The 26,833-nt window shown below is 49.8% G+C and overlaps 1 protein-coding gene across 2 annotated transcripts; it reads left to right on the forward strand.

Moving 5' to 3' along the window:
• The first annotated feature begins 2,990 nt into the window (after positions 1 to 2,990).
• Positions 2,991 to 24,805, forward strand: TRIM26 (tripartite motif containing 26). Of its 2 annotated transcripts, none has more exons than XM_046640737.1 (8): positions 2,991 to 3,131; positions 14,769 to 15,256; positions 15,441 to 15,536; positions 16,869 to 17,099; positions 21,204 to 21,226; positions 21,717 to 21,832; positions 22,075 to 22,107; positions 22,672 to 24,805. In XM_046640737.1, the coding sequence occupies exons 2-8, from the start codon at positions 14,819 to 14,821 to the stop codon at positions 23,352 to 23,354; spliced, it is 1,620 nt and encodes a 539-aa protein (XP_046496693.1). In that variant the 5' UTR covers positions 2,991 to 3,131; positions 14,769 to 14,818; the 3' UTR covers positions 23,355 to 24,805. The 2 variants fall into 2 exon arrangements, with proteins under 2 accessions (XP_046496693.1, XP_046496692.1); XM_046640736.1 differs by lacking the exon at positions 2,991 to 3,131 and adding an exon at positions 3,826 to 4,033.
• The last annotated feature ends 2,028 nt before the right edge of the window (positions 24,806 to 26,833 follow it).

The raw sequence follows: 26,833 nt of genomic DNA on the forward strand, positions 1-26,833 counted from the left end.
CAGCCTATGGCCTTCTTTCTGTTCAAAACCCAGCAGTCAATGCTGTTAGCATTCAAAATGCCCTTTTTTCCTTTTAAAAGGGACAACTAAGCCTGTTATTTTCTAGCCTGCAGCAAGGTCTTAGCACAAAAGCAGTCAGTTCTTAGTTGCACACAATTATTTTTTTATTAGTTAAGCCTTTGCTAGAAAGCAGAAATATAGGCTTAACACTCAGTTTAGTCCATGGACATTTTAGCTTTTCCTTTAGAGACAGCCCTTCATTCTGACCCTGATTCCAAGGCATCTTTCACAGGAAAGATTCAAACAAATTCTTTGCCTCTTTACCAAGGGGAGCTTCATATTTTTAAGTATTTTTGTTTGGAGGCCTCTTTCCAAGCTCTTGAACATTCTTAAGACCTTGAGATTTCTGAATGCCATATTTTAACTCAATAAATTTGTGTTATGCAAAGTCAGTTTTTGAGGACAGCGTTACTTCTTCCTTAGGATAAACCAGAGCTGCTCCAGGAACATAGCTACCAACTCTTCTCGCTTGATTTAAGATTCTCATTTCAAATGCAAGGAATTCTCTCCTCCTCTTTGGTCTAGTCAACACATTAGCTGTTTCAAAGGTTTTACATGTATTAACTCACTTAATCCTGTTGACGAAAATAATCCATAACCAATCTATAAATGAAAATTTGGGTGAGTTTATTCTGAGCTTAAATCTGAGGATTATAACCCGGGAGAGTCTTTCCACAAAGGAACAGAGCACTCCAAAGAAGTGGGGGTATACAGGGTGGTCATATATCCTCAAAGAGGATGTTTCACATATGATTGAAATGTCCCTCCCACAATAGCCACAAGATTGCTCTGTCGGCACAGCGATTGATGGAAACAGCAGATAGGTCTGCTGTGTTGGTGAACACAGCCGGCTGGCAGGTCCGTTGCCTTGAGCTGGGTGGTCACAGATGAGCGCTGCAATCAGTTCCCAACCTAAGGAAAGATGCTTAATCTTTAAGGAGATGCCAACGTTGGGAGGGGGAGGGAAGTTGCACCTTTATCTCAAAATGTCTAAGCAGGTATACAATGCATGCTCAATGGCCACAGTCAGGCCCTTTTGGAAAAACAAAGTCAGGCCGAATTAGGTTTATACCAAATGGCTTCCTCATATACTCCAATGTATCCTATTGCTTGCCATTTCAATTTGTCAATCCTCACAACAGTTCTGTGAAGTAGATATAATTATCATTTCCGCTTTGCAGAGAAAGAACCTGTGGCACATAGAGGCTGAGCAACTTCTCAAAGTCACGCAGAAAGTGGCAGAGAAGAGAATTCAAGCCTGTGTAGAGACGCAGAGACAGGACTCCAAAGCCAAACTCCCAGCCAGCCCCTGGGCTCCAGCACGGGGCTGGAGAGTTGGAGGAAGCAACTTTGACTCTGCTCTCAGAATCTTGAGGGCCCGTGAGTCTGAGTACCAGGCAGCTACCACTGTGTGCTGCTCCAAAACTGCTCTGTCCCCATCGGGCTTGTCTGGTGGCACAGCGGTTAAGTTCACATGTTCTGTTTTGGTGGCCCGGGGTTTTTGGGTTTGGATGCAGACCTACGCACTGCTTGTCAAGCCATGCTGTGGTAGGCGTCCCACATATAAGGTAGAGGAAGATGGGCATGGATGTTAGCTTAGGGCCCGTCTTCCTCAGCAAAAAAAGAAAAAAAACGAGGAGGATTGGCAGCAGATGTTAGCTCAGGGCTAATCTTCAAAAAAAAAAAAAAAAAAACTGCTCTGACCCCAAAAGCAAGCCTTGGAGTCACCATTTCCATTACTCTTACTTGGACTGGAGAAGCTGCATCAACCAAGGTATAGTGTGATGGAAGACAGGAATGCACAACATACTGCAGACAAGCAGGGCTATAAGGTTTTAGAAAGCTTCCAGAAACGCCCAAGCAGACCTCATTCATTCAACATTCGTTTACTGAGTGACAGCCATGTACGTGGAAGACACGTGTGTCTCCACTCTCATGGGGCTTACATTGGTGGGATGGGTGGGTGGGGAGATGGAAAATAAATACATTGGCAAAGAAATGAACAAGATGCTTTCAAATGATGACAAACACATGAAGAAAGTGAAACAGAACACTGCATTATGGGGAACTGATTTAGGCTGGGCGGTGGTGGAAGGCCTTTCTGAGAGGCCCATGGAGCACAGACACAACTGACAAGAAGCGGCCAGCCATGCAAGGGGCTAGGGCAGAGGGGCTGAAGCGCAAGGAGTGAGGGAGAAGTGGCAAGAGGGAGGTCAGACAGACAAGCAGGGCAGTCACGTCAGCCCCCCAGGCCCTGCAGAGGCCTTCCAGTCTAAGTTGGCTGGGAAGATAGGGGAGAATTTTAAGCAAGGGGAAAGGGACCTCTGTGGCTGGAGGATGCCCAGAATGGTCTGTGGGTGGGGCAAGTACTTCCTAGGGACAGGGAGAGAGCAGTAGCAGCAGGAAATCATCTGTGGAGCATTTAAACATCCCTTCTTCCACAAGACCAACTAAAAGAGCACATGGCTGGAGGGTCTAGGATGTGCTGAGACTACATCCAGAAGCCAGGCCCCCCAGAGCCGTGGCCAACAGGCGAAGCCCACACCCGTCCCGCCCAGAGGATAGAGACTTAAAGAGTTACACCGCTGGACAAAGGGAGAAAAGACGGTGAGGCGTGGGGTAGGGAACGGGGATGTCAAATAGGCGTGTATTTGTCTGAATACCCCACCCCCCACCTCCTTAAACCCTGAGTATTCACCTCAAGTTCCTCCAGTCCCTGCGGGGGGAGGAGTGGAGGCTGGGCAGGTTTTAGGGTTTAGGACCCTGAGCTCACCGGTCAATGAATTCCACCCAACAGCTGCAACCTATGCCTTTACCCCCGCCTAGGCTGGCGACCTGTGCCCCCACCTCGATCTCCTGTCCCCTCTTAGGGGCAGGGAACAGGCTGACGGGGAGAACCTCCAACGCCCTCCCCAGCCCCGTGCGACCGCCCCGCTGGCTCGGGGAGCCGGGCGGGGGGGAGAAGGGGGGCGGAATTTTCCTGCGATGGTGCCTGGGACTCAGCAGCGACTGCACACGGGATGGCCCGGACGGCATGCAGCGGCTGCAGACAGAGCAGGAAGCTAGCGCAGGTTGGGCAGCTGGGGACGCTTCGTCAGCTTCCGGGGCCACGGGCGGCGGGGATGGGTGAGAGCCGCTAGGAAACCTCCCCACCGGGGACCCTGAGAACCCAAGTCCCGGCCCCCTTTGTGGGCTCTGTGGTTTCTGAATCAGCGCCGAGGAGGGAAACAACCCCACTGAGCGGGCCCAGGCCCTTAAGCTCTTGGAACCTCAATTTTCCCTTCTGTCGAATGGGGCCTGGTTTAAGGATATTTTATGTAAAGCGCCTCACTCATCGTAGGTGCTTCCGAAATGGTAGTTAATTTTTGCAAATAACTCCCTGAGAACATTTGCTTGCTAAGAGCCTGCCTCGTCCAGGAAGCAAATTTGGGCCACAGTGGGGGCAGGGAGCCCTATTTATTGTTGAGCAGCTGGCAGGCGCCGTTTGCTTCGCCCTCCGACCCTGATCCAGCCCGAAAGGGGAATCAGGAGGAGGGGAGGGCATGCTGGCATCCCAGAGTCCTACAAAGGGGTCTCATAGGGTCTCAGAACTCGGCTGCCTTCCACCCTGTAACCCAGAAGCTCGCACAACGCGCCAAACTCAGGCTGCGGCTCCGGTGCAGCCTCGGCTCTGCCTGATTTCGGTTTCCTGTTCTTGACCTGCTGCCCCACCCCCCGCAGCGGCCCGGGGATTTGCCCAGTGATCAGTGACGTAGCGGAGGCTAAGGTTCCCATTGGGGGGCGGAGTTCGGCAGGGGCCAATCCGGGCGCTGGTTGGGGGGAACTCTCGCTGAGGGGCTCCGAAGAGCCCGGAGATTACCCGGCGGGGACGCGCTGTAGCGCTGGGTTCTCGCGGAGGATCGCGACCCGGAACTGACCGCCCCGGGAAAGAAGCGACCCCAGCCCCGGATTCGCGGTCCAGAGTTCGCGACCGGTGAGTAGGGGGCGTTCGATGAAAAATGCAGCAAAGCAGCAGTCACACGCGCGTCCCGGGGTCCGGGCGACCAAACGAGGCCGCCGGGCCGCGAGAGCAGAACGGGGCCGGGCCGCCGGGCGGGCTCGGGAGGCGGGTGAAGTTCGCTGTGCCCTCCCTCCAGGCCTAATCCCTCCTGCTTGCTTGACCCTCCCTTCGCCTCTTCCTCGTGGGTCTTCCTCGCTTTCTCCTGTCCAGCTCAGGCGCACGGATCCATTCTTGTCTCCTGAGCCAGAAGTAAGCGGGGCCCGGATGACGGTCTGGTTGCTTGGAGCCAAGTAGATGGCCAATTCGGCTCCATGGGCAAAGTCAGGTTTTCTTTCATTTCCTTTTTTTCTTGGTCAGAATAAACCGGTTTAGCCACTTATGCCTGGAGCTGTGCATTTGCTCCCTTTTCCAGTCCATTAGCACGTTAGCATTTTCCCTGCTGGTGTTCTCCCTGTTTGGCCTTAGAAAAGAGTGTGTAAATTTGCCTTTGTGGAGCAAATGGGAGGCAAACACTTACACATTTCCAGTACCTTTCGGATTTTGACACCACGACGATTTGTGTGTGCTTCAAAAGATGGGAGAATGACATTCGTTCATGCATACAACAAATATCAATGTCGGGGCCCATGCCTGAGTCTCCTGTCTAGCTGTTAGTCAGTCATAATGCTTGGAATGTTTCCCCCCAAGTTTCAAAGAATCAGCTTTTTGAAAAATAGGCTTTTTTTGTTCCCAAATTGCAATTTTCTAGTGGACTTTATTTTATAGAACAGTTTTAGATGTAAAGAAAAATTATGAAGCTAAAACAAGAGTTCCCATATACCCCAAACCTTTTCCTCTTTTATTAACATCTTATGTTAAATCTTATGTTAAAAGTGTATGGCACATTTGTTAAGAATTAATGAGCCAATATTGATACATTATTATTGACCAAAGTCCATAGTGTATTCAGATTTCCTTAGTTTTTACCTAAGTACTTTTCTGTTTCCTGATCGCATCCAGGTTACCACATTACATTTAGTTCTCACGTCTTCCTAGGACCCCCTTGGCTGTGGCAGTTTCTCAGACTTTAGTTGTTTTTAATGACCTTGACAGTTTTGATGAGTACTGGTCATGTATATTGGAGGATGTCCCTCTGCTGGAATGTATCTGTTGTTTTTGTCCTAAGGCTGGGCTTATGGGTCCTTGGGAGGAAGACCGCAGAGGTAGATTGTCATTTTCATCCCATGATGTCAAGGATACATAGTAGCAATGTGATTTCTGACTTGATGTTGATCTTGATCACCTGACTGAGATAGTGTTTGACGGTTTCTCCGAAACGGTAAAGTTCCCCTATTTTTACCCCCTTCCTTACTGTACTCTTTGGACAGTAGTCAGACCATGTGCAGCCTGCACTTAAGGAGTGGGGAGTATGCCATCCGCTCCTTAAGAGCAAGTATGTACATATATTATTTGGAATTCTTCCGCGTGGGAGATTTGTCTCTCCCTTCTGCCTTATTTATTACCTTATTCAATCATTTATTTTTACCACTATGGACTCACAGATATTTACTTTATAATTTGGGTTATAGTCCGATACCACTTTAATTTGTTGCTCCTGTTGTTGCTACTTTAGCCGTTGGGAGCTCTTTCAGGTTGGCTCCTGAGCTCCTTCCTAGCACGTATTTTTATAGAGCATTTTGCTGTTGAAAACACCTCTACTTATGTGACCTTGCTTGAACTTCAAACAGCCTGGTGAATTTGACAAGACATTGTTATTCTCACCTTGTTAAGAAGTCAGGAAACTGAGGTCCTGGAGTAGGAGGTGACTTCTTACTTGTCACTTTCCCAAAAGGAGTGACAGGCTGGACTCAGACCAGGCCGACCCCTACAGAACACAGCAGCCACAGAAGAGAGCCCGTGGTCTGAACTGAGGCTTCTTGGGGTGACTTCAGACTTAGACCCCCCAGGATCAGAATAGAAAAGACATGGAGAAGGGGAAGAAATTGGATTTGGAAAACAAAGGCTTAATTTGGCTGGCATCCAGGGTGAATTAAAACTTGCCAGCTTGGTAGAAATGGAATGTTGACTTTCCCCCTAAAGCTATGTGTGTGGAGGGAGGTGGGGGAGATCTGGGTAAAGTTTGTGGTCAAGAACATCTTGAGGGGAGCCCTTGGAACCTTCTACGGAGGCAAGACTGTAAAGTGGAAAGGGCAGTGTGGCGAAAAGAGGGAGAATGAAGAAGATAATGGGGCTCTGGAATCATGGGATAACATTTAGGTTCACAGACATTTACAGAACACCTACTTTGTGCCAGATGCTGGAGATAAAAAGATCAGTGAGGCATGACCCTTGGGTTCACCCTCTGGTGGGGGGTAAAGACAGGTAAAATTGTCAATTATGAAGCATTGTGGTTGAGCTATAACAGAAATGCAGCGCTGCAGGTGCTACCCGACGGAGCGATTCATTCAGCTTGGAGGTGGGAGGGATGCAGGGAGGACCTCAGAGATGAGTGAGTGATCTGACTCCAGCCTGCAAGGATGAGTTGGGACTGAGGAAGGAGTGTGCACCAGGGCAAAGGGTAGGGAATGGGGGCGTTGAAGAAGGGGCTGTCTTCCTGCTTCAGTGTATCCAGCATTAGGGTGAGGCAGGATGGGGGCTGGATGGGTAAGTGGGGGCCAGATTGTAGGGGGTCTGTGTGCCCTGCTGTGTGGTTTTAACCCCAGGAGTTTCGAAGCCAGAGAGTGACAGGTTGGGATCTGTGTGTTAAAAAGACGACCCTGGCAGCACTTTCTAGGAGGTATGCTACACATTTTACCAAATCTAAGATGCCATCAATTACTTTATATTCCACATAGAAAAAATATTTTGTCAGTTAAATTTTGACATGCCATTGATCACATTTCAGAGATGCTAAAATGCAATGACGTGAGTGTCTCAAATTTGATGAAAAATAGGAACTCCCTAGCTGGTGGCTTAGATCCCTCCTTCCTTCAGGAATGAATGGTTAGATGTCTCCATCTCACTAACCCATAGATGGTGAGTTCACTGATTCCACTTATGATCTTGGCAAAACTAAATTTGATAAACTGGCTTTTTCCTGCCCAGGAGCCAAATTGTCAAAAATCAGCACAATAAAACTGGGATGCCTGACCCGAAGATTTTGGCTCTGTTTGTTTTGCAGTTGCTCTTGATAACAGCAATGACTGTGTTGCACATTAAACGTGCTGGTGTGTTTGCTAAACCTTTATTTCAGTTTGTCTTGTGGACGGCCTAGATATGCCCCCCACCCCTGTTTCTTCATGGTGATATTGAGACCCAGAAAGGTCAAGAATCTGGCCCTGGACTGCACAGAGAGTAGCTGAGGCTGGATGAAAATCGAGGTTTTAGTCTTAACCCGGGCTTTGGTTAGAATAAGAGCTGGGGTGAAGGAAGATTCTGCCTGTGTTTCCTCGCTCAGAGTTTCTAGGAGCTGTGGAAAGGGGCTGTGACGGCTGAGAGCTGGCATGTCCTGGCAGGTTGTATTCTACCTGTGGGGACCAGAGAGAGAACTGCCACTTGGTGTCTACCTTTGTCACAAGACCTTTGTCTAGATAACTAGGTTGATTTTTCTGCACAAGCTCTTTGTATAGTTCACCCTGGTAACTTTTATTTCCTTTGCTGTATTAGTCAGGGGTTCTTTTTTTATCTTCTTCTTTTTGCGGATGACAGACAAGTCCAAGCTGGCTGGGCAAAGCCAGCATTTATTGGCTGATATGACAGAAAAGTTCAAGGGTAGATCTAGCTTCAGGCACAGCTTGATACAGGGTTTCACAAGATGCCATCAGGACCTGATTTCTTTCACTTCCTCTCTGGCTTGGCTTCATTCTCAAACAGGCTAACCCTCTGGTTAGGAGAATTGCTCTGGCAACTCCAAACCGTATGACCTCACTTCTTGCAAGTTCTTGAGAAACCACAAGAATCTTTTTTTTTTTTGCCCTTGTCTCAGCTAGGTCTCCTTGTGACTCCCTGTGACTGAATCATGTTCTCACCCTTGAACGAGCACTGTGGCCAGGGGGTGCCTTAAGAATTATTCTCTTGCTCCACCCTTGAGCTGAGAGAGAGCTCCGCCCTAAGCTCATGATTCCCAGACAGGAATTGGGTAAAATTAGCAAAAGAGGGAAGACTGGAAGCTGAAAGGATTCCTCCCCGCAAAAGATAAACATTCACAGTGGCTACTAGTGGACCAAGGAGCACAGTATTTGATCTGCTGCTGTGGGATTCCTTGCCCTGTTACTGGGCCTCTCTTACCCTGTTTCTTTTTCTTTCTATTTTTTTTTAAGCATTAAACACGCACATACACACAATGGGATTCTATTTCCCATCCACCAGACTGGCAAAAATTTATCAGCCGACAATACTAGGTGTTGATGAGGCTGTGGACCAACATGAGTGCTCACAGCCTGCTGGTGGGAATATACATTGGTACAGTCACTTTGGAAACAATTTGGCTTGATCTAGTCCAGTTGTGGATGCATCTACTTGCCCATGTGTACTAGGACACCTGTGCAGAGATGTTCACAGGGCAGTGTTTGTTATTGTCCCAAACTGGAAGCAACCCAGATGGCCGTCGGAAGTAGACTATATCACAAGCAGAATTATATAGCCATAAGGCAATGAAATGAACATAATCAGCTCACAAGCACATGAATGAACCTCACAAACATGATGTTGATAGGCCTCCCCTGCAAAATGCAATGTGATTCCATTCCTCTGCAGCTCAAAGCCGGGAAAAATAAACTGTATCATTTATGGATGCATACCTAGGTGTAAAACTAAAGAAGAGAGAAGGAGCGATTATCAGCATTGTAATTTATTCCACAACCGCCATTTCCTCGGATGCAGCTTTTTCTTCTCTTCTGGTTTCTGTACCTGCAGCCAAACCTTGGGTACCGTGACTGGCGCTGTGCTGGTGATGTGCAGCCCGCTGTTCTGGCTGCTGCAGGAATGTGAAGAACTGCGTCTCTCTAGTATTTGAGCATCCTGCCGGAGAGAAAGGACAAGGGCTGAGATTGCTGCATGAGTGCAGCAGACACTCAGGAAGCAGTTTGTGGGCATCAGATGCTCTGCCTGTGGCTTCTTCACTTCCTCAGCCAGGTTTTATTGTTTCCTCTGTGCCAGGCACTGTGCTAGATTCTGAGGATAAGGCAGCCACATTCTCTGCCCTTGTTTGTTGGGAAAAGCTGATACCAAACAAGTGATTATACTAATAAGTCAGGATCTAGGATGGCAGAGAAGTACACGGTATAGTGTGGGGGGGCTGTGCGAGGGAGAGAACGTGTGGACTCAGTCTCCAGGTCAGGAGAGACTTGCCAGAGGAGGTGGCTTTCATTTGGGACTTCAGGCTGGAAAAGGAGTTTGCTAAGCGGAAAGGAATGGTGTTCTGTGCAGGGGGAATAGCATTTTCGAAGGGCTCAGGCAGGAAAGAGCATGGCTGTTTTGAGGCTTGGAGAGGGTTTGGTTTGACTGTGAGGTCAGGTTTAAACTGGGAGTGGCAGGATATGCGCCGGGAGACAAGGGCCAGGCCTGGATTATCTGGGGCCTCAGAGCATGGGAAGGAGTTTGGACTTTCCTCCTGGAGCACGGAGGGGTTTTAACCAGGGCGGTCACGCAAGCACATTGGGGTTTAACACGTGGCAGCATGTGTTTGAGGGACTAAAGGAGGCCACAGTGGCTGGAGCACTAAGCCATGGAGAGAGGAGGCTTAAGTACATCAGGGAACCCTTGAGAGTTGTGTTAGCCCCAGAATTAGGTCTGATTTCAGCTTCCAAAGGATTACTCAGTTATGTCACTAGGTGTTAGCTCTGGGAGGACAGAGACTTTCCTATTTTTGTTCCCTGCTGTATCCTCAGTGACTGGCACATGGTAGATACTCAATAAATAAAGTCACGTGTTGCTTAACAACGGGGATACGTTCTGAGAAATGTATCATTAGGCAATTTTGTCATTGTTCAAACATCATAGAGTGTGCTTACACAAACCTAGATGGTTTGGCCTACTACACGTCTAGGCTATATGGTACTAATCTTATGGGACCACCGTCATACATGTTGTCCATTGTTGACCAAAATGTTGTTATGTGGCGCATGACAGAATCTGTTAACTGTTGAATGAATTATAACATCCTGCTACTTAAAACCCTCAGTGGCACTTTAAAACCTTGTCCTATCCACCTCCTACTTAGCTACTGCCGCCGTGCCCCTCTCTGAGCCCTGTGGGGATTGCCACTGTTGAGACCATGTCTTGGCCTGGCCCCAGTGGTTTGCATGGCCTGCACTGTGCTTCAGAGCAGCATTGACACTCGCCCTGTGGGGAAAAGTAACCCGCCTGTGACCCCAGGAATGCACTGTCCACAGACTGGCATCTCCTGAGACTGCCTGGTGCCCAGCCACAGCCACAACCAGGCTTGTAAAATCTGGGGAGTCCAGGCCTTTGGCGTCATCAGCAGGGGTGCGGCCACTCTTCTAGTTACCAGATCCAGATCACTTACTTTTTGCCCTGAATTCTGTCCTGTCCAGGTTTGTAAGAGGTGTTACAGAAGTTTACTTCTAGGAGAATTTGCTTTTTTCAGATTAAGAAATGGGGGTTACTCTGGGGCCCTAAGAGCCCTTAAATGGGGTTCTCGAAGGGTACAGAGCCCCAAGTGTGGGCTTGAGAAGCAGCCTGGATGCCAGGGTGCAAATCCAGGTCCCTCCTCTCACTTGTCTGGGCCGTGGAGTCTTTAGGATTTAGTGTCTTCTACGGTCCCTTTCTGTGGAGTCTAGGAGCCCAAGGCAACAGGAGGCAGGAGGAGGGTGTGGGGCAGCGGAAGCCACAGAAAGAGAGGGAGAGTTTAGCAGCTGCTAGGGCAGAAGTTAAGAAGCAGAGGGCCAGAGTTCTGACCCTTTCCCTCTAGAATTGGCCCAGGGCAGGAGTAGGGGTGGGTATTGTAAGTGTCTGCCCACAGGGTGTGGACATTGACAGCAACGCTTCCCTCAGTTGGTTTTTGCAGCTCACAGTGATTCTCGCAGCCAGGAATTGTGCATGGCGTCCACATCCTGCAGTGTGCTGCGGGAACTTCCGGAAATTACGTGGTGTCACCTGGCCGGTCTATTGACATATGCAGAGTAGGTATTTCTGAGATCCAGAGAGTTGTACGGGAAGGGTGGATTGCTGGAAAGGGGACCTCAGAAAGGTAGGGAGGGTCTCCAGTTCTGCCTGATTCTGCAGAATCCCAGCCAGCTTTGGGCTTATTGAAGGGGCAGAAGACCTGCCTGCCCTGGAGCGGGGATGTGGGACTTCTGGTATAAGGTAATTCATGACATGACTTCCTCAGGTTTCCAAATTCTCATTTGGGGAAAGGGAGTTGGGTGGACCGTGTCAACTCTAGGGTTTTTTCTGACTCTGGCTTTCTATTGTTCTGTCTGTCCAAGAGCCAGGAATGGAGAAGAGAATAATAGTTTTGCCCCTTATTGTGGAAACCTGTTGAGAGATTGAGAGAGAAAATGCTGAAGGCATAAATGATAGAAAGGGCAGAATCACGGGGGAGTGGGTTCGTTGGGGAAGAAGTTTTGGAGTGGGTCATTTTCATGTAGGATCTGAAAGGACTGGGTGTGTGGTGGTGGGCAGTTACTCTGGTCTGCCCGAGTCTCATACTCGAACCTCGTTTCCTGCCGTATCTAAGGCTAGAATGCTTTCGGTCAGCATCAGCAGTAATAGTGCCCCTTTACTTTTGTCAGCACTCCCCATTACAAAGCCCTTCCGTGCGGATGACCTCATCTGAGCTTCCTGACAAAGGAGCTGGTATTAGACCCCGTTTACAGTTTGCCTGGTGGGAAGAGAGTGTAATGGATTGGGCTGAGGCACATGCACCACACACTGCTTCCTAGCCGTGTGCCCTTGGGCAAGGTGCTTACCCTCGCTGAGCCTCAGTTTCCTCAGAAGAGTACCTGAGCATTGAGTAACATAAGATGTGTCAACGGCAGATGGGGTGGGTCCTAAGTAAATACTGTCGCCAAGAAGTTGTTAGTCACCTGGCTGTCGGGTTACAGAGCACAAACTTGAACCTGGATTGTTCACCCCGTGGATTGACACCCCGGGTCTCGTGTGTCTTCAGCGCTGCCACAGTAAGCATCTTTCAATATGTGCTGTATGTTCAAGATGGAGTCTGGATAACCAAGCGATAGGATTAAACATAGACGTGTACTGTGTTTCGTTTGTCTGATAACGTCCAACTCTCAACCACATGGTTCTGTACAATGAGCACCGCCTTCAGCTCCTCTGCATCCATTCATTTGTTCAGCACATGCGTACTGAGCTTCTGCACGGTATCATCACCGTAATTTATTAGCGGTTTTTAACATCTTTGGTAGACTCTTGTATGAATTCTTTTAAGAATGATAGAAGACTATAGCCCCTCTCCTCAGAAAATTTTTTAACTTTTTATTTTGTTTTGTTGAACCATTTAAAAGTAGGTCGTAGTCATGCAGGCCTGAGGACTGCAGCATGCATTGCATTGCCTAACAATGTGGACATTCTCATACGTAACCTCAATAAATACCATTCAAAAATTAATGATAATTTCTTCGTATGATCTAATACTTAGTCTTTTGTCAAATTTCCTCTAATTTTCCAGAACTGTTTTTATAGCTTTTTTTTAAAAACCAGGGTCCAGTTTGCATTTGGTTATTTCTCTTTAGTCTTGTCGTTGGGGGATAGCATGTGTTATCTTTGGGGTCGGGAATTTAGTTTAAATTCAATTAGTCAAAGCCCCGAGGACTCCCCAGCGTGGTGCCCCTTTCCTCCTTGCTAACCCTTTGCAGTGTGTTACAGCTGAAATGCTGGGTCAGGCTTTTTTCCTCAGCAGTCAACCAGGAAGCTGGACCAGGGAATTCCTAGGATTTTTACTAGCCTTACTAACATTCTAAAAACTTTATTGCCTTCATTTACCAGTTAAATTCTTTAATCCCTGCATCTGAGCTTTGTGCGTACATGCTTTATCACTCTCATTGCATCTCTTAAAGTCACACGTCTCTAATTTCATTGCAGCTTCCAGTTGGGATTTACTGTCAGCCATGTAATAATCCCTTACATTTATACAGTACTTTCACTTTATAAAGCACTTTCTGTATATTATTGCATTGGATCCTCAAGGAGTAGACCTTATATTCCTGCTTTGTTTTTCTCTTTGGGTCTTAGAGCCTGGGGGTTTACTTCGAGCTCATTCATGTCAGTACAGTGAAAGAACCCGAAGGCCACTGACCTCTCTTGGAATGGACTTTCACTGCACATAATAACAGCACTGATTAGCCTGTGGCTCCAGCTGCTTCGTGCCGGCCTCACGGTTACCTGTGCGCCGTCTGCTGGCTCTCCTCCCATTGGCCACTGCATGTGCCTTCCCTGGATCTATGGCAGAGCAGATTCCCCAATCCCCACCCTGAGACGATCTTTACTTTGACTCTGCGGCGCATGTGTCACTGTGGCTGGTTCTTCCACACTTCCTCTCTCCCTGCCACGTTAAATTTCTGCTCTTGCACTCTGTGCTTTGAACACTCGCTGGAATTGGGAACTGAGGGTTCTGGGTTCTCTCCTAGATGTCGCTCTGTGTACCACCCTCGTGCTTAGTACTTTCAACATAGTTCTTTGACTCAACCCCCTTAGAAACCCTTTAAGGTAAGTATCACTATCCCCATTTTATGGATGGATAAACTGAGGCTCAGAATACTTAAATGAATTCTCTATTGTCACACAGAGTCAGGGACAGGAGGCAGCTGTTGGATCAGGTGTGCTGAGGCTCCTAACCCCAGATAGGAAGTGGGTCAAAGTTGCAAGGGTACACAGGACCGAAGTCCTCTCTGCTCGACTGCTGTGCTCCCTCCAAGGGCCAGGCCCTCACCAGTATCACAGTCACAGCCACCTGAGGATTCCTCCCATATGGTTTCGTGTGTGAGCTCAGCTAGGACAGTCCCCCGTTGTTAGCAACAGAGCAGCCAGGCCAGCTACACCAGGGAGTCACAGCTGAGAACAAATCCAGTGTGCCCAGGCCACGCTCTGCTGGCAGGCTGAGTCTGGGTAGAGACCAGCTTTCTAGGGGAAGGGAACCACGCCTAAACCATGGCACAGCCCAGGGAAACACCTATAAAGGGGGACACCAGAACTCAGCTTCTTGATGCCTTCTGAGTCTTGGTAAAGAACCTCAGTGCTCTTAGTTCTTGAAACCTGACACCTAGAGGAGCCAACAGTGGAGTCTCTTCAGTGCCCCCATGAATAGTTGTGCAGCTTGTGTACTGCACAACCGAGGGAGCACCGTGTACATAGTAGACATTGTAGATTTGTGTATTTGTTATGACAGTTTTCCAGCAGATAGTTATCAGGTGTCTTGTTCTGTCATAATTGGTACGTTAGAGCGATTTCCCAACAGATGGAAGGAAAGTGCCTTGAGGCAGGAGTGCTTTCCCAACAGCTCAGCAGGGGCTAGTGGCTGCCCTGCTCTCCACTCTACAAAGCTATCCACTCTGGGCCTCAGTTTCCTCATCTGTAAAATGAGGGATTTGGACTAGATGATTGGTAAAGTCCTTTTGCTCTGATATTGTGTGAGCCTTGTAGGAGCTGATGAGTGTCTATTGATTGACTGATTGATGGCTGGAGCTGGCAGCCCTGTGCCGGGCTCCCACCTCTGCCGTGCCTGCTCTTGACTCCATGTCTGGTCTCCAAGGAGGAGAAGCCACTGCCAGTGAGCAGAGACCCCTCTGAGCTAAGGACACCATGGCCACGTCGGCCCCTCTGCGGACCCTGGAAGAGGAGGTGACTTGTTCCATCTGCCTCGATTACCTGCGGGACCCCGTGACCATAGACTGTGGCCACGTCTTCTGCCGCAGCTGTACCACCGACATCCGCCCAGCCTCAGTAGGCCGCCCTGTCTGTCCGCTCTGCAAGAAGCCTTTTAAGAAGGAGAACATCCGACCCGTGTGGCAGCTGGCCAGCCTGGTGGAGAACATCGAGCGGCTGAAGGTGGACAAGGGCAGGCAGCCGGGAGAAGTGGCCCGGGAGCAGCAGGACGCAAAGTTGTGCGAGCGGCACCAGGAGAAGCTGCACTACTACTGTGAGGACGACGGGAAACTGCTGTGTGTGATGTGCCGGGAGTCCCGGGAGCACAGGCCCCACACGGCCATCCTCGTGGAGAAGGCCGCCCAGCCCCACAGGGTAAGCCCGCGCCCAAAGGGTGCTCTGCCACCCTCCTCGGGGTGCTCCACTCTGCTCCTGTCCGGAGGGAAGGCCTGGCTAAGACCCTTCTGAAGGCTTCTTGCTGGCCAAGGACTCAGCCTGAGTCCACCCTCCTGCCCCCGCCCAGAGCGTCCACCTGTCCCCACTGCTTGTCTTTCTACAGGAAAAAATCCTGAACCACCTGAGTACCCTAAGGAGAGACAGAGACAAAATTCAGGGCTTTCAGGCGAAGGGAGAAGCTGATATCCTGGCTGCGCTGGTAAGTGAGGCTGTTAAGAGAAAGCCCCAAGGCGATTGGCTGTATGGAGCAGAGAGGCCTGCGCTTGTAGAGGCACAGCTGGGAGGCATTGCTAGGAGGCAGCTCCCCGGGAGAGTGAGCACTGGACGCCCAGCGCCCAGCGGGAGACTGAGTTTCAGCCCAGGCCCTGTCAGTCTGAGCTCTGTGGCTTTGGGCTGTTTCCTCATCTGACGAGTGAGTGGGTTTCCTAGATGTCAGTTAAGGTCCCTTCTCCTTCTCTGGGACTCACCTTGGCGGCAGGGCCATGTCTGGCAGCTGCTGCTGTTTTGCTAGGGATCGCCAGACTGTAGGGACCTGAGGAAGGCCTGGCTTCCTTCTTCCCTTCAAAGAAGGAGAGAAAGACCCGATTCCTGAGAGTGGAGGGGGGCCAGAGGGTTTGGAAGGAGGGCACTGGCTCCAGGATAAGAGCTGAGAGGGGAAGGCTAAGGGAGGCCTGGCCAGCTCGATGACACTGTGTCTAGTGAGGCCTGCGCCCATGGCTGCCAGTAGTTAGAAAACAAGCAGCACATTGTGTGCTTGATTAGAGATGGGATCAGGAGGGAGAAAACTGATAAGGGGGTTCCAGTTTTCTGGGGGAGTGTCTATCAGGGAAGTGGGCGTTGGAGGGATGCTGGGGCCAGGCCTGGCAGTGAGTGATTAGGCCCTGGGAGAGGGAGAGAGTGCAGCAGGAGATGGCCTGAGTCGAGGAGTGCTTCAAGGCCCTCAGTGAGCATGGACACTAGTCAGACCCCAGCCTGAACTCAGTGGGGAGATTCGGAGGCAGGAAAGGACATGATCCCTGAGCACAGACATTCCACCGTTTCATTGAGGGAGCAAACAGGATGCAGTCCTACATGGCAGGGATGGGTGCACACAGATATTTTATACATAATAGGGTGCTGAGGAGACGATTGATCAGGCTTGGGTGAAATTAATCAAGGCAAGCTTCCTGGGAGAGGTGACAGAGATGGGTATCCAGGAGGAAAAATGTGCTGGCTCATAGAGTTTCTCAAAGGGCCCTGGAACATACTGGTTTACCTAGAGCATAATGGGCTGACCAGTTGGGCAGAGTCAGGATTCCAGTCCCATGGTGGCTGAGGGAACTGGACTGATTCACTTACCACATCTTTGAAGAGAGGAGGTTGGACCAGGAGTGTTCTAAAGCTCCTTCCAGCCTGAATGCTGTAATTCATGAATGGGAGTAGCCAGGGGAGAAGAGAGCCAGCCTTGCGCGCCTCCAACACCAGATCCTGGAGGGATTCTCCACCGCGAGGCAGAGACATCACCCCCTTCTCCCCCTTCCCACCCCTGCAGAAGAAGCTCCAGGACCAGAGGCAGTACATCGTGGCTGAGTTTCAGCAGGGCCACCAGTTCCTGAGGGAGCGGGAGCAGCACCTGCTGGACCAGCTGGAGAAGCTGGAGCAGGAGCTCTCGGAGGGCAGGGAGAAGTACAAGACCAGGGGCGTCGGGGAGCTTGCCCGGCTGGCGCTGGTCATCTCCGAGCTGGAGGACAAGGCACAGCAGCCGGCTGCAGAGCTCATGCAGGTGAGAGACGTTCGCTGGGCAGGGAGCCGGGAGACCAGGACAGTAGGTCTCCGTCCGGCCCCTCACTTGTAGGACCTTGGGAGAGTCCCTTCCTCTCGGGGCCTCAGTTTTCTCATCTGAAACATAGGGATGATAATCCTTACCCGTCCCACTTATTCCAATAGTCGCATGAGCATAAAATGAGATGATTGGCATGTCAATTAAAAAAGTAAATTTTCTGCAAAAAAAATGCCAACAAAATTTCAAAGTGCTGTAGAAATGGAAGGGAAGGTTATTCATATTTTCACGCTATCCTCCATCCTCCATCCTCGTCACTACCATCACGAACCTCTGTTCTAACAAGTTCCTGGCAGACGCTTGTCCAGTGGAAGCTTTTTATGGTTCTGGAGATGAAGAAGTCTGGGGTGGTGAGGCTGGCTGAGGGAGGGCTGAATGGTGACTTCTCTCAAGGTCTGGAGGAGATGGGCAGCTGGGGAAGGGAGACAAAGATGGGCAAGGTTTTCTTCGGGAGTGTGTACACTCAGAGAAAGATGTGGAACAGGTAGGGTGCCTCTGCAACGCTTCCTGGAGAAGGCAGCTTTGATACTGAGAAAGGGAGAATGTTGGACTAGAGAGCAGGTTGCCGAGTTGAAATCACACCATAACTCCTTCCTCCTGGAGCCTCCCAGAGGAGTCTCACCACCCTGAATGGTGCTCAGCAGCCTTTGGAGGGGGCATGCTTGATCTCGCCACCCTCACGGGCTGGGAGAAGGCCCATGTGATGATCCCCTCCACTTGCGTGGTTTGCAGTGGCTAGGCCTGTCTCAGCAGCAGGACCACTAGGAATCTCCTCTAGGAAAATGCTGTCCAGGCCGGTGGCAGGGCAGATCGGTAGCCGGGGGAGAGATGGCAAAGCAAGTTGTCCAGGTATGTGTGCCAGCACAGGTCTCGTAAAAAGATGGCCTCCGCCTGCCTCTCCATCATTGTGTCGTCAGACTCACTAACCAGGACTGGCAGGGATTTAGAACTCTTCCAGTCCAGCCCCCACTGATGAAATCACCCAGGGGCAGAGGCTGGAAGGGGTCTGTCCTGAGGCGGGTCAGAAATCAAATCAAAGCTCCAGACCAGGTGGCCTGACTCGCAGGCCTCTGTGCTCTCGTTCTTTTCTCTCATTTTGTCCAAAATGTCCCTCTGGCGCCCTCCTTTCCTCCGGATGTCATTCTGTCCCCTCAAATTTCTTTTTCAGACTCTTTGGTCACTTGCTGCCCCTCTCCTTCCCCGTCTCCTCTCCTCCTTTCCCTTCAGAGATGCACGTCCTTCCTTCTGCCACAGCCAACACTGGATGTGCAGTTACACATGGAGCGGGGAGGGACATGACTGAGGGCGCTGGTGGGGGCTGAAATCTAGTTGCTTTTGCCCAGAGCGGGGCCTCTCCCGAGTCCACCCAGAGGAGATGTGGGGACCAGCAGAGACCCGGCCTTCATTGCCTCCGAGACCACTCAGATCGAAGACATCCAGGTGGGGTGGGAGGAGGGAAGGGAGAAAAGTGGGTGTCAGCTTAGAACCAGTACATGAACTGCTGCTGGTGGATTTTGTCTGTGTGCTTGTTTGGATTTGATTTTGCTTAAGGGAACTGGACAGCTAACTCCTTAATTGTCATTAATATTTTCCCAGAGATTATTTGACTGCCAAGGGAGAGTAAGACTGAGACCCTGTAAAATAGGGGCCCTGATCCAAAAGTCTGGTAGGGAAATACAGATGAGAGGGAGAAGCAGCAGGACAAAAGATGTAAAACAGAGACCTTTTGACAAAAGTGATGGAAAAGGAAAGAAAGATCTCTGAACTGGGAATATCATGAAGATGTTAAAGGGGACAGGCGAGGCCAGGGAGACACTGTCGTCCGCCCCCGTTCAGCCCTGGATGGGCCTTGCAGGGTTGACTGGCAGGTCGCACCTCTGCCTCCCCCATGTTGGTCACCTCCATGCCCGTGAGGAACCTTCTACCGTGCTCTCTGTTAATACCCAGGCATGTCCCCTTCAAGATTGCCATGATTTGTTGCCCCAGGCTCTTCTCTGATTGGCTGTATCACCCCCGCACCAGACGTCTCAGGGCTGGGAGGTCCTCAGGAGCCCTGGGCAGGCTGCTTCCCCCTGGAGGCCCAGTGTGTGGCTGCAGGTTGCTTTGGGGCTCCCCAGTCTCTCCTGTGTCCTTTGGGAGAAGCGTTCCTGCCCTAGTCTCCAGGTCCCACCCTGTCTGGGCTACTCTCAACCTTTAACCCTTAGACGGCCCTCGTTCTCTCCCTTTCTGCTGTTCTAGAACTCCTGTCACAGAATATGCCCTCTTGGCTCCCTAACCACCCACCGCCTGTTTATTTGCCCCTTTACCCCACATTTCTCAGCAGACTTGTTGACACACACTGCCTCAGATTTGTCGCCCCATCCTCTGAAGCTGGCTCGGACTTGATTGTTTTGAGGGACAGATTGGAAGGATTTGCCACAAACTCACAACCAGTCTGGGTAACTGCTTCATAGGCCAGGCAGGCTGTAGCTCTAAGCTCCCCGGGAGCAGAGCCTCAGGGTCTTCCACAGTTTGGTGATTGCATTTGTTTCCCAAATCTCACTCTCAAAGGGGCCCGCCTGCCACCTCTTTCCCCCAGCCCAGTCCCCCTTTACCCTACTCTTCTTTTCCTATTAATACTCATCACTTAGTAATATAGCAAAGTGTATTCATGTTGATTGTTTGCTGTCTGCTTCCTCTGCTAAGGATTTGTATCTCTTTTTTTTTAACTGCTTTATCCCAAGCTTCTAGAGCTGTGCCTGACACATAGGAAGCACTTAATATTTGTGGAATGAGTGAAAGGAAAGCAAAAATTAGTATGAAGTATTATGGAGGCTTTAGACTCACAGAATGGAAATAACCAGCATCTCATAAGAACCCCCTCCCCACTCCACCCTGTCCCATCACACAGGCGGCACTACCATATTCCCTCCTGCTCTAGCCAGGGCCTGTCCTCGATTGTCCTTCACCACCATGCCCAGTCACGTCTGTCTCAGATACCTGGAACGTGCTGCTTCTCTGTCTCCGCTGCACTGCCCTGGCTCAGGCCACCTTTATCTCCTGCCTGGTCCACAGCAACAGCCTCCAGACTGGCCCGCCATGTTCGCTTTGCCTCCCTTGATCCATTTTCTGCAGGAAGCCAAGTGATTGATCACTTGGGATTTTGGTTAGCAGCTCTATCAAATTCAAGTACAGTGACTCAAATAAAGCAAGTTTATTCGCTCTCAGTAACAGTTCAGAGGTGATAGGTCCAGAACTGTCAGGGCAGCTGTCTGTGAGGTCATTCAGAGAGCCAGTGACTTCCATCTGGTTGGTCCACCAACCACAAGGAGTATTGTCCTCAGCTATGTAGCTAAAGTTGGGCTCACCACCACCATATCCAAAATTAAGCCAGAGAAAAAGAGGAAGTAGAAAGCAATTCTTTTTTTTTTTTTAATGGCATGACCCCAAAATTGTAGTCATTGCTTTCATTCACATTGCATTGGCTGGAGCTTAGTCACGTGACCAGAACTGGTTACAGGGGAATCTGGGAAATGAAGTTTTTTGTTCTGTTATGAAAAGGAAGAAGGGGAGAATGGGTCCTGGAGGATACTTAGCAGTCTCAGCCACATGTACAGCAGATCACGTTTATCACTCCCCTGCTTGAAACCCTTTGGTGGCTTTCTACTCTATGTGGAACAGAATTTAAGCTCCTTCTTATGCCTGTGCAGCCCTGCATGGTCTGGCCACTGCCTCCTCTGCCAAGCCCTTTCCCACCATGCCTTCTTCCCTTTCTTCACCTGACCAGCACCTTCTCCTTCAAATCTCAGCATAAGCGTCATTGCCTCACAGAAGTTGGCCCTGTCATCTCTGCCCCCCACTCCCCCTGGCCCATTGCTCCGCCATGGTGATTATTTTGTTAGTTTTCTTGTTGTTTTATCCAATGCTGTCCCTAGAATGTCAGCTCTATAAGGAAGGGGCCACATTTATTTGTTCACTGATGTGCCCCCAGCCTGTGATGCAGTGTTGGTACAAATGAATGAAGTCTTCTTTGATTCACATTGATGCTTGTGCTTTCTTCCCTTCTAGGACACCAGAGACTTCTTAAACAGGTAAAAGAGCTTCCTTTCCACAGTGCGCCTCATTCCCCTATGCCTGCGTCCCTCCCCTTTCCCTTGACTGCGAGCCATTTGAATTAGTTGGGAGTGATACGGTGCCCGAGGTTCCCATCCCATGGTCCATCCTGATGACCTTCTCTCCTGGGAAGCGAGAACGCCTCCTTGAGAACTGAGACTTGCTCTCCACCGAAGCGAGTTCTTTGTGTAATCCCAGATCCTTGCCCACTGTCCTCGTCTGAGACAGGACAGGGTGGCTGGGGTAGAAATGTGGCTTGGTAGACAAGAGAGCTCTGGATGTTGAGTCCGCTGATGGTCCTGAGTCCTGGCTCAGCCTTGGGCAGTTCACTTAGTGTCTTTGAGTTCCTGTTTTTCTGTCTGTTAACTGGGGATAATGGTACCTTTCCCTCCCCCTTCATAATTGTCATGAGGATTGAGAGACGTATAAGAAGAGCTAAGTAACAGGTTATGCCTGTCATCTTCTCAGGTATCCACGGAAGAAGTTCTGGATTGGGAAACCCATTGCTCGTTTGGTTAAAAAAAGGACAGGAGAATTCTCAGATAAACTTTTGTCTCTTCAGCGGGGCCTGAGAGAATTCCAAGGTAAGGGTTGGGGAGAGCACTGCGGTCGGAGTCAGGAGCTGGGGTGCCACCTTGAGATAGGGTGCCTGGCTCCTTACCATCGTATTCTCCAACCTCACTCCTCTGAGGGTCTCCTGGTTGTTTTTTCTTCTTGGGATCTTGGGGATGGAGCCCTGTCACAGAATTAATACTGTCGAAGTAAGAAATGGGCCATAAGTTTGCTGGGCTTGAGGGTCATTGCTATGTTTTGTTTTTCTCTCCAGGGAAGCTGCTGAGAGACTTGGAATATAAGACAGGTGAGAGTCCACAGGGTTGTTCCAGATTTACCTCTAATAAAGAATTTTCTCCCCATAGAGATTCGGACTGCCCCCTGCTGCCCCCAGGTTGTCCCTTCTCTTATGCAACAGGGAGAACTTCCCAGCTGCAAATCTAAATCCCCACTTGCATTTTCTCACCAATTCACTGCTCCTTAGTCTGCACTAGAGGCCTCCACTTGATAGTCTGCCCCTCCTCTGTGCCGTTTTTAGGTATTCTATCCTCACAGGTCCTACCACCAGTTCTTTCCCTGTGACTAAGTCTCCTCTGACCTGCCTGACCACGTGACTCCTATATGCAGAGCCAACTGCAATGGCATCCTAAGTCCAGAGGCCATCTCTGCGCCAGGCCCCACTGCTGTGCTGCCTTTCAGCCCTGCCATCAGGTTGTGCGCTGCGTAACCCTGAGGGCCCCTTTCACTTAGACCAAGATGTGAATAGTACCCCTTGGATTGTGCAGTGTGCCAGCCCTGCCATGGACACCATGGAGACCAGGGGCCCCCTCCTAGCCCACTGGTGACACTGTTCCTTCTGTTGTCCCCACAGTGAGTGTCACCCTGGACCCACAGTCAGCCAGTGGATACCTGCAGCTGTCAGAGGACTGGAAGTGCGTGACCTACACCAGCCTGTACCAGGGTGCTTACCTGCACCCCCAGCAGTTTGACTGTGAGCCGGGGGTGCTGGGCAGTAAGGGCTTCACCTGGGGCAAGGTCTACTGGGAGGTGGAGGTGGAGAGGGAAGGCTGGTCTGAGGATGAAGAGGAGGGGGACGAGGAGGAAGAGGGGGAAGAGGAGGAGGAGGAAGAGGAGGCTGGCTATGGGGATGGATACGACGATTGGGAAACGGATGAGGACGAGGAATCGTTGGGGGATGAAGAGGAAGAAGAAGAGGAGGAGGAAGAGGAAGTTCTGGAAAGCTGCATGGTGGGGGTGGCCAGAGACTCTGTGAAGAGGAAGGGAGACCTCTCCCTGCGGCCGGAGGACGGGGTGTGGGCCCTGCGCCTCTCCTCCGCGGGCATCTGGGCCAACACCGACCCCGAGGCCGAGCTCTTCCCGGCGCTGCGGCCCCGGAGGGTGGGCATCGCCCTGGATTACGAAGGGGGCACCGTGACTTTCACCAACGCGGAGTCACAAGAACTCATCTACACCTTCACTGCCACCTTCACCCGGCGTCTGGTCCCCTTCCTGTGGCTCAAGTGGCCGGGAACACGCCTCCTGCTTAGACCCTGAGCCCCGTCGTCTGTCCCTGGCCCCACACCTACAGATGCTTCACTTCTCTGGAATTCCAAGACTCTGTGACTAGGGGCAGGAGGTGCCTGACCAGAGCACCTGGAACAGGAGAGAAGAGGGATCCCATGTCCACTGCTGCTCCCCTCCCTACGGCCGTGGCCCTTTTGAGACCTCACTAAGTGCTGTTGCTCCATCCACACTGCTGTAGTCAGGCTCTTCTCCCAACTCCTGGGGGGTCCCATGCAAACTTCTGACCCTGCAGTCTGTGGGGGCTCCTCCCTCCCATCTTCCCACAGCCTTTGACCCAGCTCTGCATACTCTTTGTTGAACAAGAGTCAAGGCAGCATTTTCTTGCCAAGTATGGCATCCCATGCCTGCTGTTCTTGGGGAAGACCAGTTGACCATTACACTCAAGGCCATTTTGCTGTCCTCAAATTTGAGAGCTTCCCCATTGCCCAGATTCACTCCTGCTGCCTGCCTTCCCTGGCACTTTAAACAGACATACTGCCACCCCAACTCAGAGTGACACATACGTGGAAATGAACTGAATAAAAACCCACTGAGGCTTCCCGGACCGTTTAAGTGAGCCCCCCGAAGTGAGGTGCAGAGCAGAGTCTGTGCCTCTCAGAGACCTGGGTTGAGCATATGAAGTTTCCAGGAGGTGGGACACCCTGGAGCCATCTGTGGTCTTAGGGGAAAGGTCCGGACACACGTGGCTTTGGGGTAACAGTTGTGATTGGTGATCTTTGTGGGCTGGTCTCTGAGGAGAGTTTTTAAAACAATCCAGATGATTCTGCTCTTGATCGGTCTTCTAAAAACACCAGGGCAAATGTCCAGTCAAGCAAAACCTGCCCTGCCTTGGAAGCTGTGATCAGTTTCTCCAGCAGGGCATTAGGCTTCTGTCACCGGCCCTGCTCAGCATGGAGGTTCTGTTTTCCTAGGGGAGGGGTCGGGGAGGGCAAGACAGGGCTGTGTGGGGAGAGGAGAGGAGGCAGCAGGAGTCCACAGGCCCCCCAGGTGTTCCTGTGAAGAGAGGGACTAGCGTATCCTCACTGCTCACAGCTCAACCCAAGCCCCAGCCTCCGTGTTGGCTGCCCTAGTGCCAGACTTTAACACGAGCACCCCGCTCCAGCCGGATTACCTCGCAGCCTTCGCCCATTCTGAGCACTCTGCCAGTCCCCTGCTGATCGAGCTTTAACTCCTCACCTGCTCTAAGAGACTATTCCCACCCCCGTGGATCTGGGAGTCTCTTAGCCACCACGTTGTCTGGACGTTGCACTCTGTGTCTATATCACATGCTGCCTGAGTCACGTGTACATCTGATTTCTGCCTCTAGTTTTGTAAGCTTCTCAAGGGCGGATTCCACATCTTAAACTTCTCTTGTATCCTCCATGGCACCTAGTGCAGTGCTGGGCGCAGAGTAGGTGCTCAATAAAAACTTGTTGAATGAACAGCCTGGATTTATATATATTTTATTCTAACTGAGATATCACCAGCCCTTCTCAGTCTGTGTCTACAAAAAGGTTCCACTGATAGCGTTAGCCCAAAGTTTGTCTTCTGTGTCCCCTCTGGGTCGGTTAGAACTCTGCGACTTTGCTTTCTGTCCTCTGTTTGCACACATGCTGTCATTTCTGGAAATCCCCAAAGAAGAGCCCCCCAGTGGACACAGCCTGGCCACTGCTGAGGCTCCGCCTCGTTCTGTCCTGCAGTGGAGCTGAGATCCAGCGCTTGCAGTGTGTGGTGGAGCTCCCGTGAGAAGGGTGACAGCCAGCACAGCACACTCGCAATGCTGGGAAAATAAGCAGTACCCCTAAAAAGATATAACCTACAGAGCTTCAGCCCTGCAGTTCTTTCTCATTTTTTTTTAATTGCCATTTCAAAGATAGAAGAGAAAGGATTACGGAAAGTACCTCTAAGATTATACTAGAGACAACGGGTGTGTTTCCTTCTGTACACTCGTGTGTGGACTCATTTGTGTTTTCCTCTTTTATTGTTTTTTAATTTATCTTTTCTTCCTAAATACATATTTGCAAAGTATCTGTCAATTATTAGAAATAACACGTGCATTATCAATTATAATAAGGTCAGTTAATCCACATTTGAACCTGAGAGACAGTAATTACTGGCATGTTCTTGAAAAGTTAAATTTCTTTTGTTGCTTGATGTGAATCATTCCCTAAACTCATACTCTACTGATCTTTTATTTATGGAATAATTTCATAAGTATCAAAATGCCTTTTATCTTTTTTTGGAAAGAATTTTTAAACAACGAGAGATTTTTTTGAAACTTTTAAGGTGATCATCATATAATTAAAAGCTAATAGTTATTCAGTAGGGAACATTTCCTTTGGACAAAATATTAATGTTTTCAGGTCATTGTTGCTTAAATGAGTTTTATGAGTGTCATACGTCCAAAATAAACTGTAGAAGATAAAAAAACTTTTTAAGTATAAAAGACCCTTGCAAAAGAGTAAACAAAAATGTGTGCTTTATGTCACCGCCTTAGTACAGAAAGTTGCCAGCAAGATTTAGTCAACAAATTCTTTACAACCTTTTTATTTTTTATATTCATATTTAAGGGGATTTTTTGAACTACACCTGCACATGTGGTCAAATCTATCTACCATGCTTATCACAAAAGAAAAAAGAACCGTCCCAATCCTCTCCCCAGGGGTCCCGTTCATCCTTTTTAATAGACTATGTTGGTGTTTACCTTCATTTGTTCTAAATAACATGACTTTGGGGCATTACCCTCTGATTTCCCACTGTGGAGAAGGAGGATTTAGTTCTGTTCTCCCTTTCCCTCCCCGTGGTCGCAACGCACACACTCTTCCCAGCCATCCCCACCCCTTCAGTGTGGTCCTAACATCAGGTAAGTACTCAGGGTGTTATTATGTCTGTAAAAGCTTTTTACTCCTGGGCCGTGTGGTAAACTACGATTGCTTTTCCTTCCTGTGCAGCCTTATCTTCCCTGGAGTTAATTGTCTTTTCCCCCCTTTTACTTCATTTCCTACATCCTTCTTGGTAATTGAACCCCAACTCTTCACCAGTTGTCAAAATCTCTAAAGATGTACAGTGATCAGGTACTCTTATCAGTTTGTTTTCTTCATGCATCTCTCCTGAAGCCTCCTGACCTTCGGGCTGGAATAGTTGCTTCCTCACCTGTGCACAGCTTCCTGGATCTCCCTTCACCATCATGCTGAGAATCCTGGGTTGATTCTCCTATTTCTTTGTCCTGTATTTTCCCTCTCCTTAATTTACTTCATTTGGGTGAAACATCATCCAGTAGCTTCCTGAGAAATGGTACATGGAAGTTTTGAAATCTTAAATGTCTGGAAATATCTCCTACCTTCACACTTACTCGATAGATTCAGTAAGTATAGGTTTCTTGGCTGGAAATAATTTCCCTTCAGAATTTCAAAGACATTGATTGCTCCATTGCCTTCTAGCTTCCACTGTTGTTGTTGAGAATTCCTGTG

This window comes from Equus quagga, chromosome 15 (assembly GCF_021613505.1).
Source record: "Equus quagga isolate Etosha38 chromosome 15, UCLA_HA_Equagga_1.0, whole genome shotgun sequence".
NCBI lineage: Eukaryota > Metazoa > Chordata > Mammalia > Perissodactyla > Equidae > Equus > Equus quagga.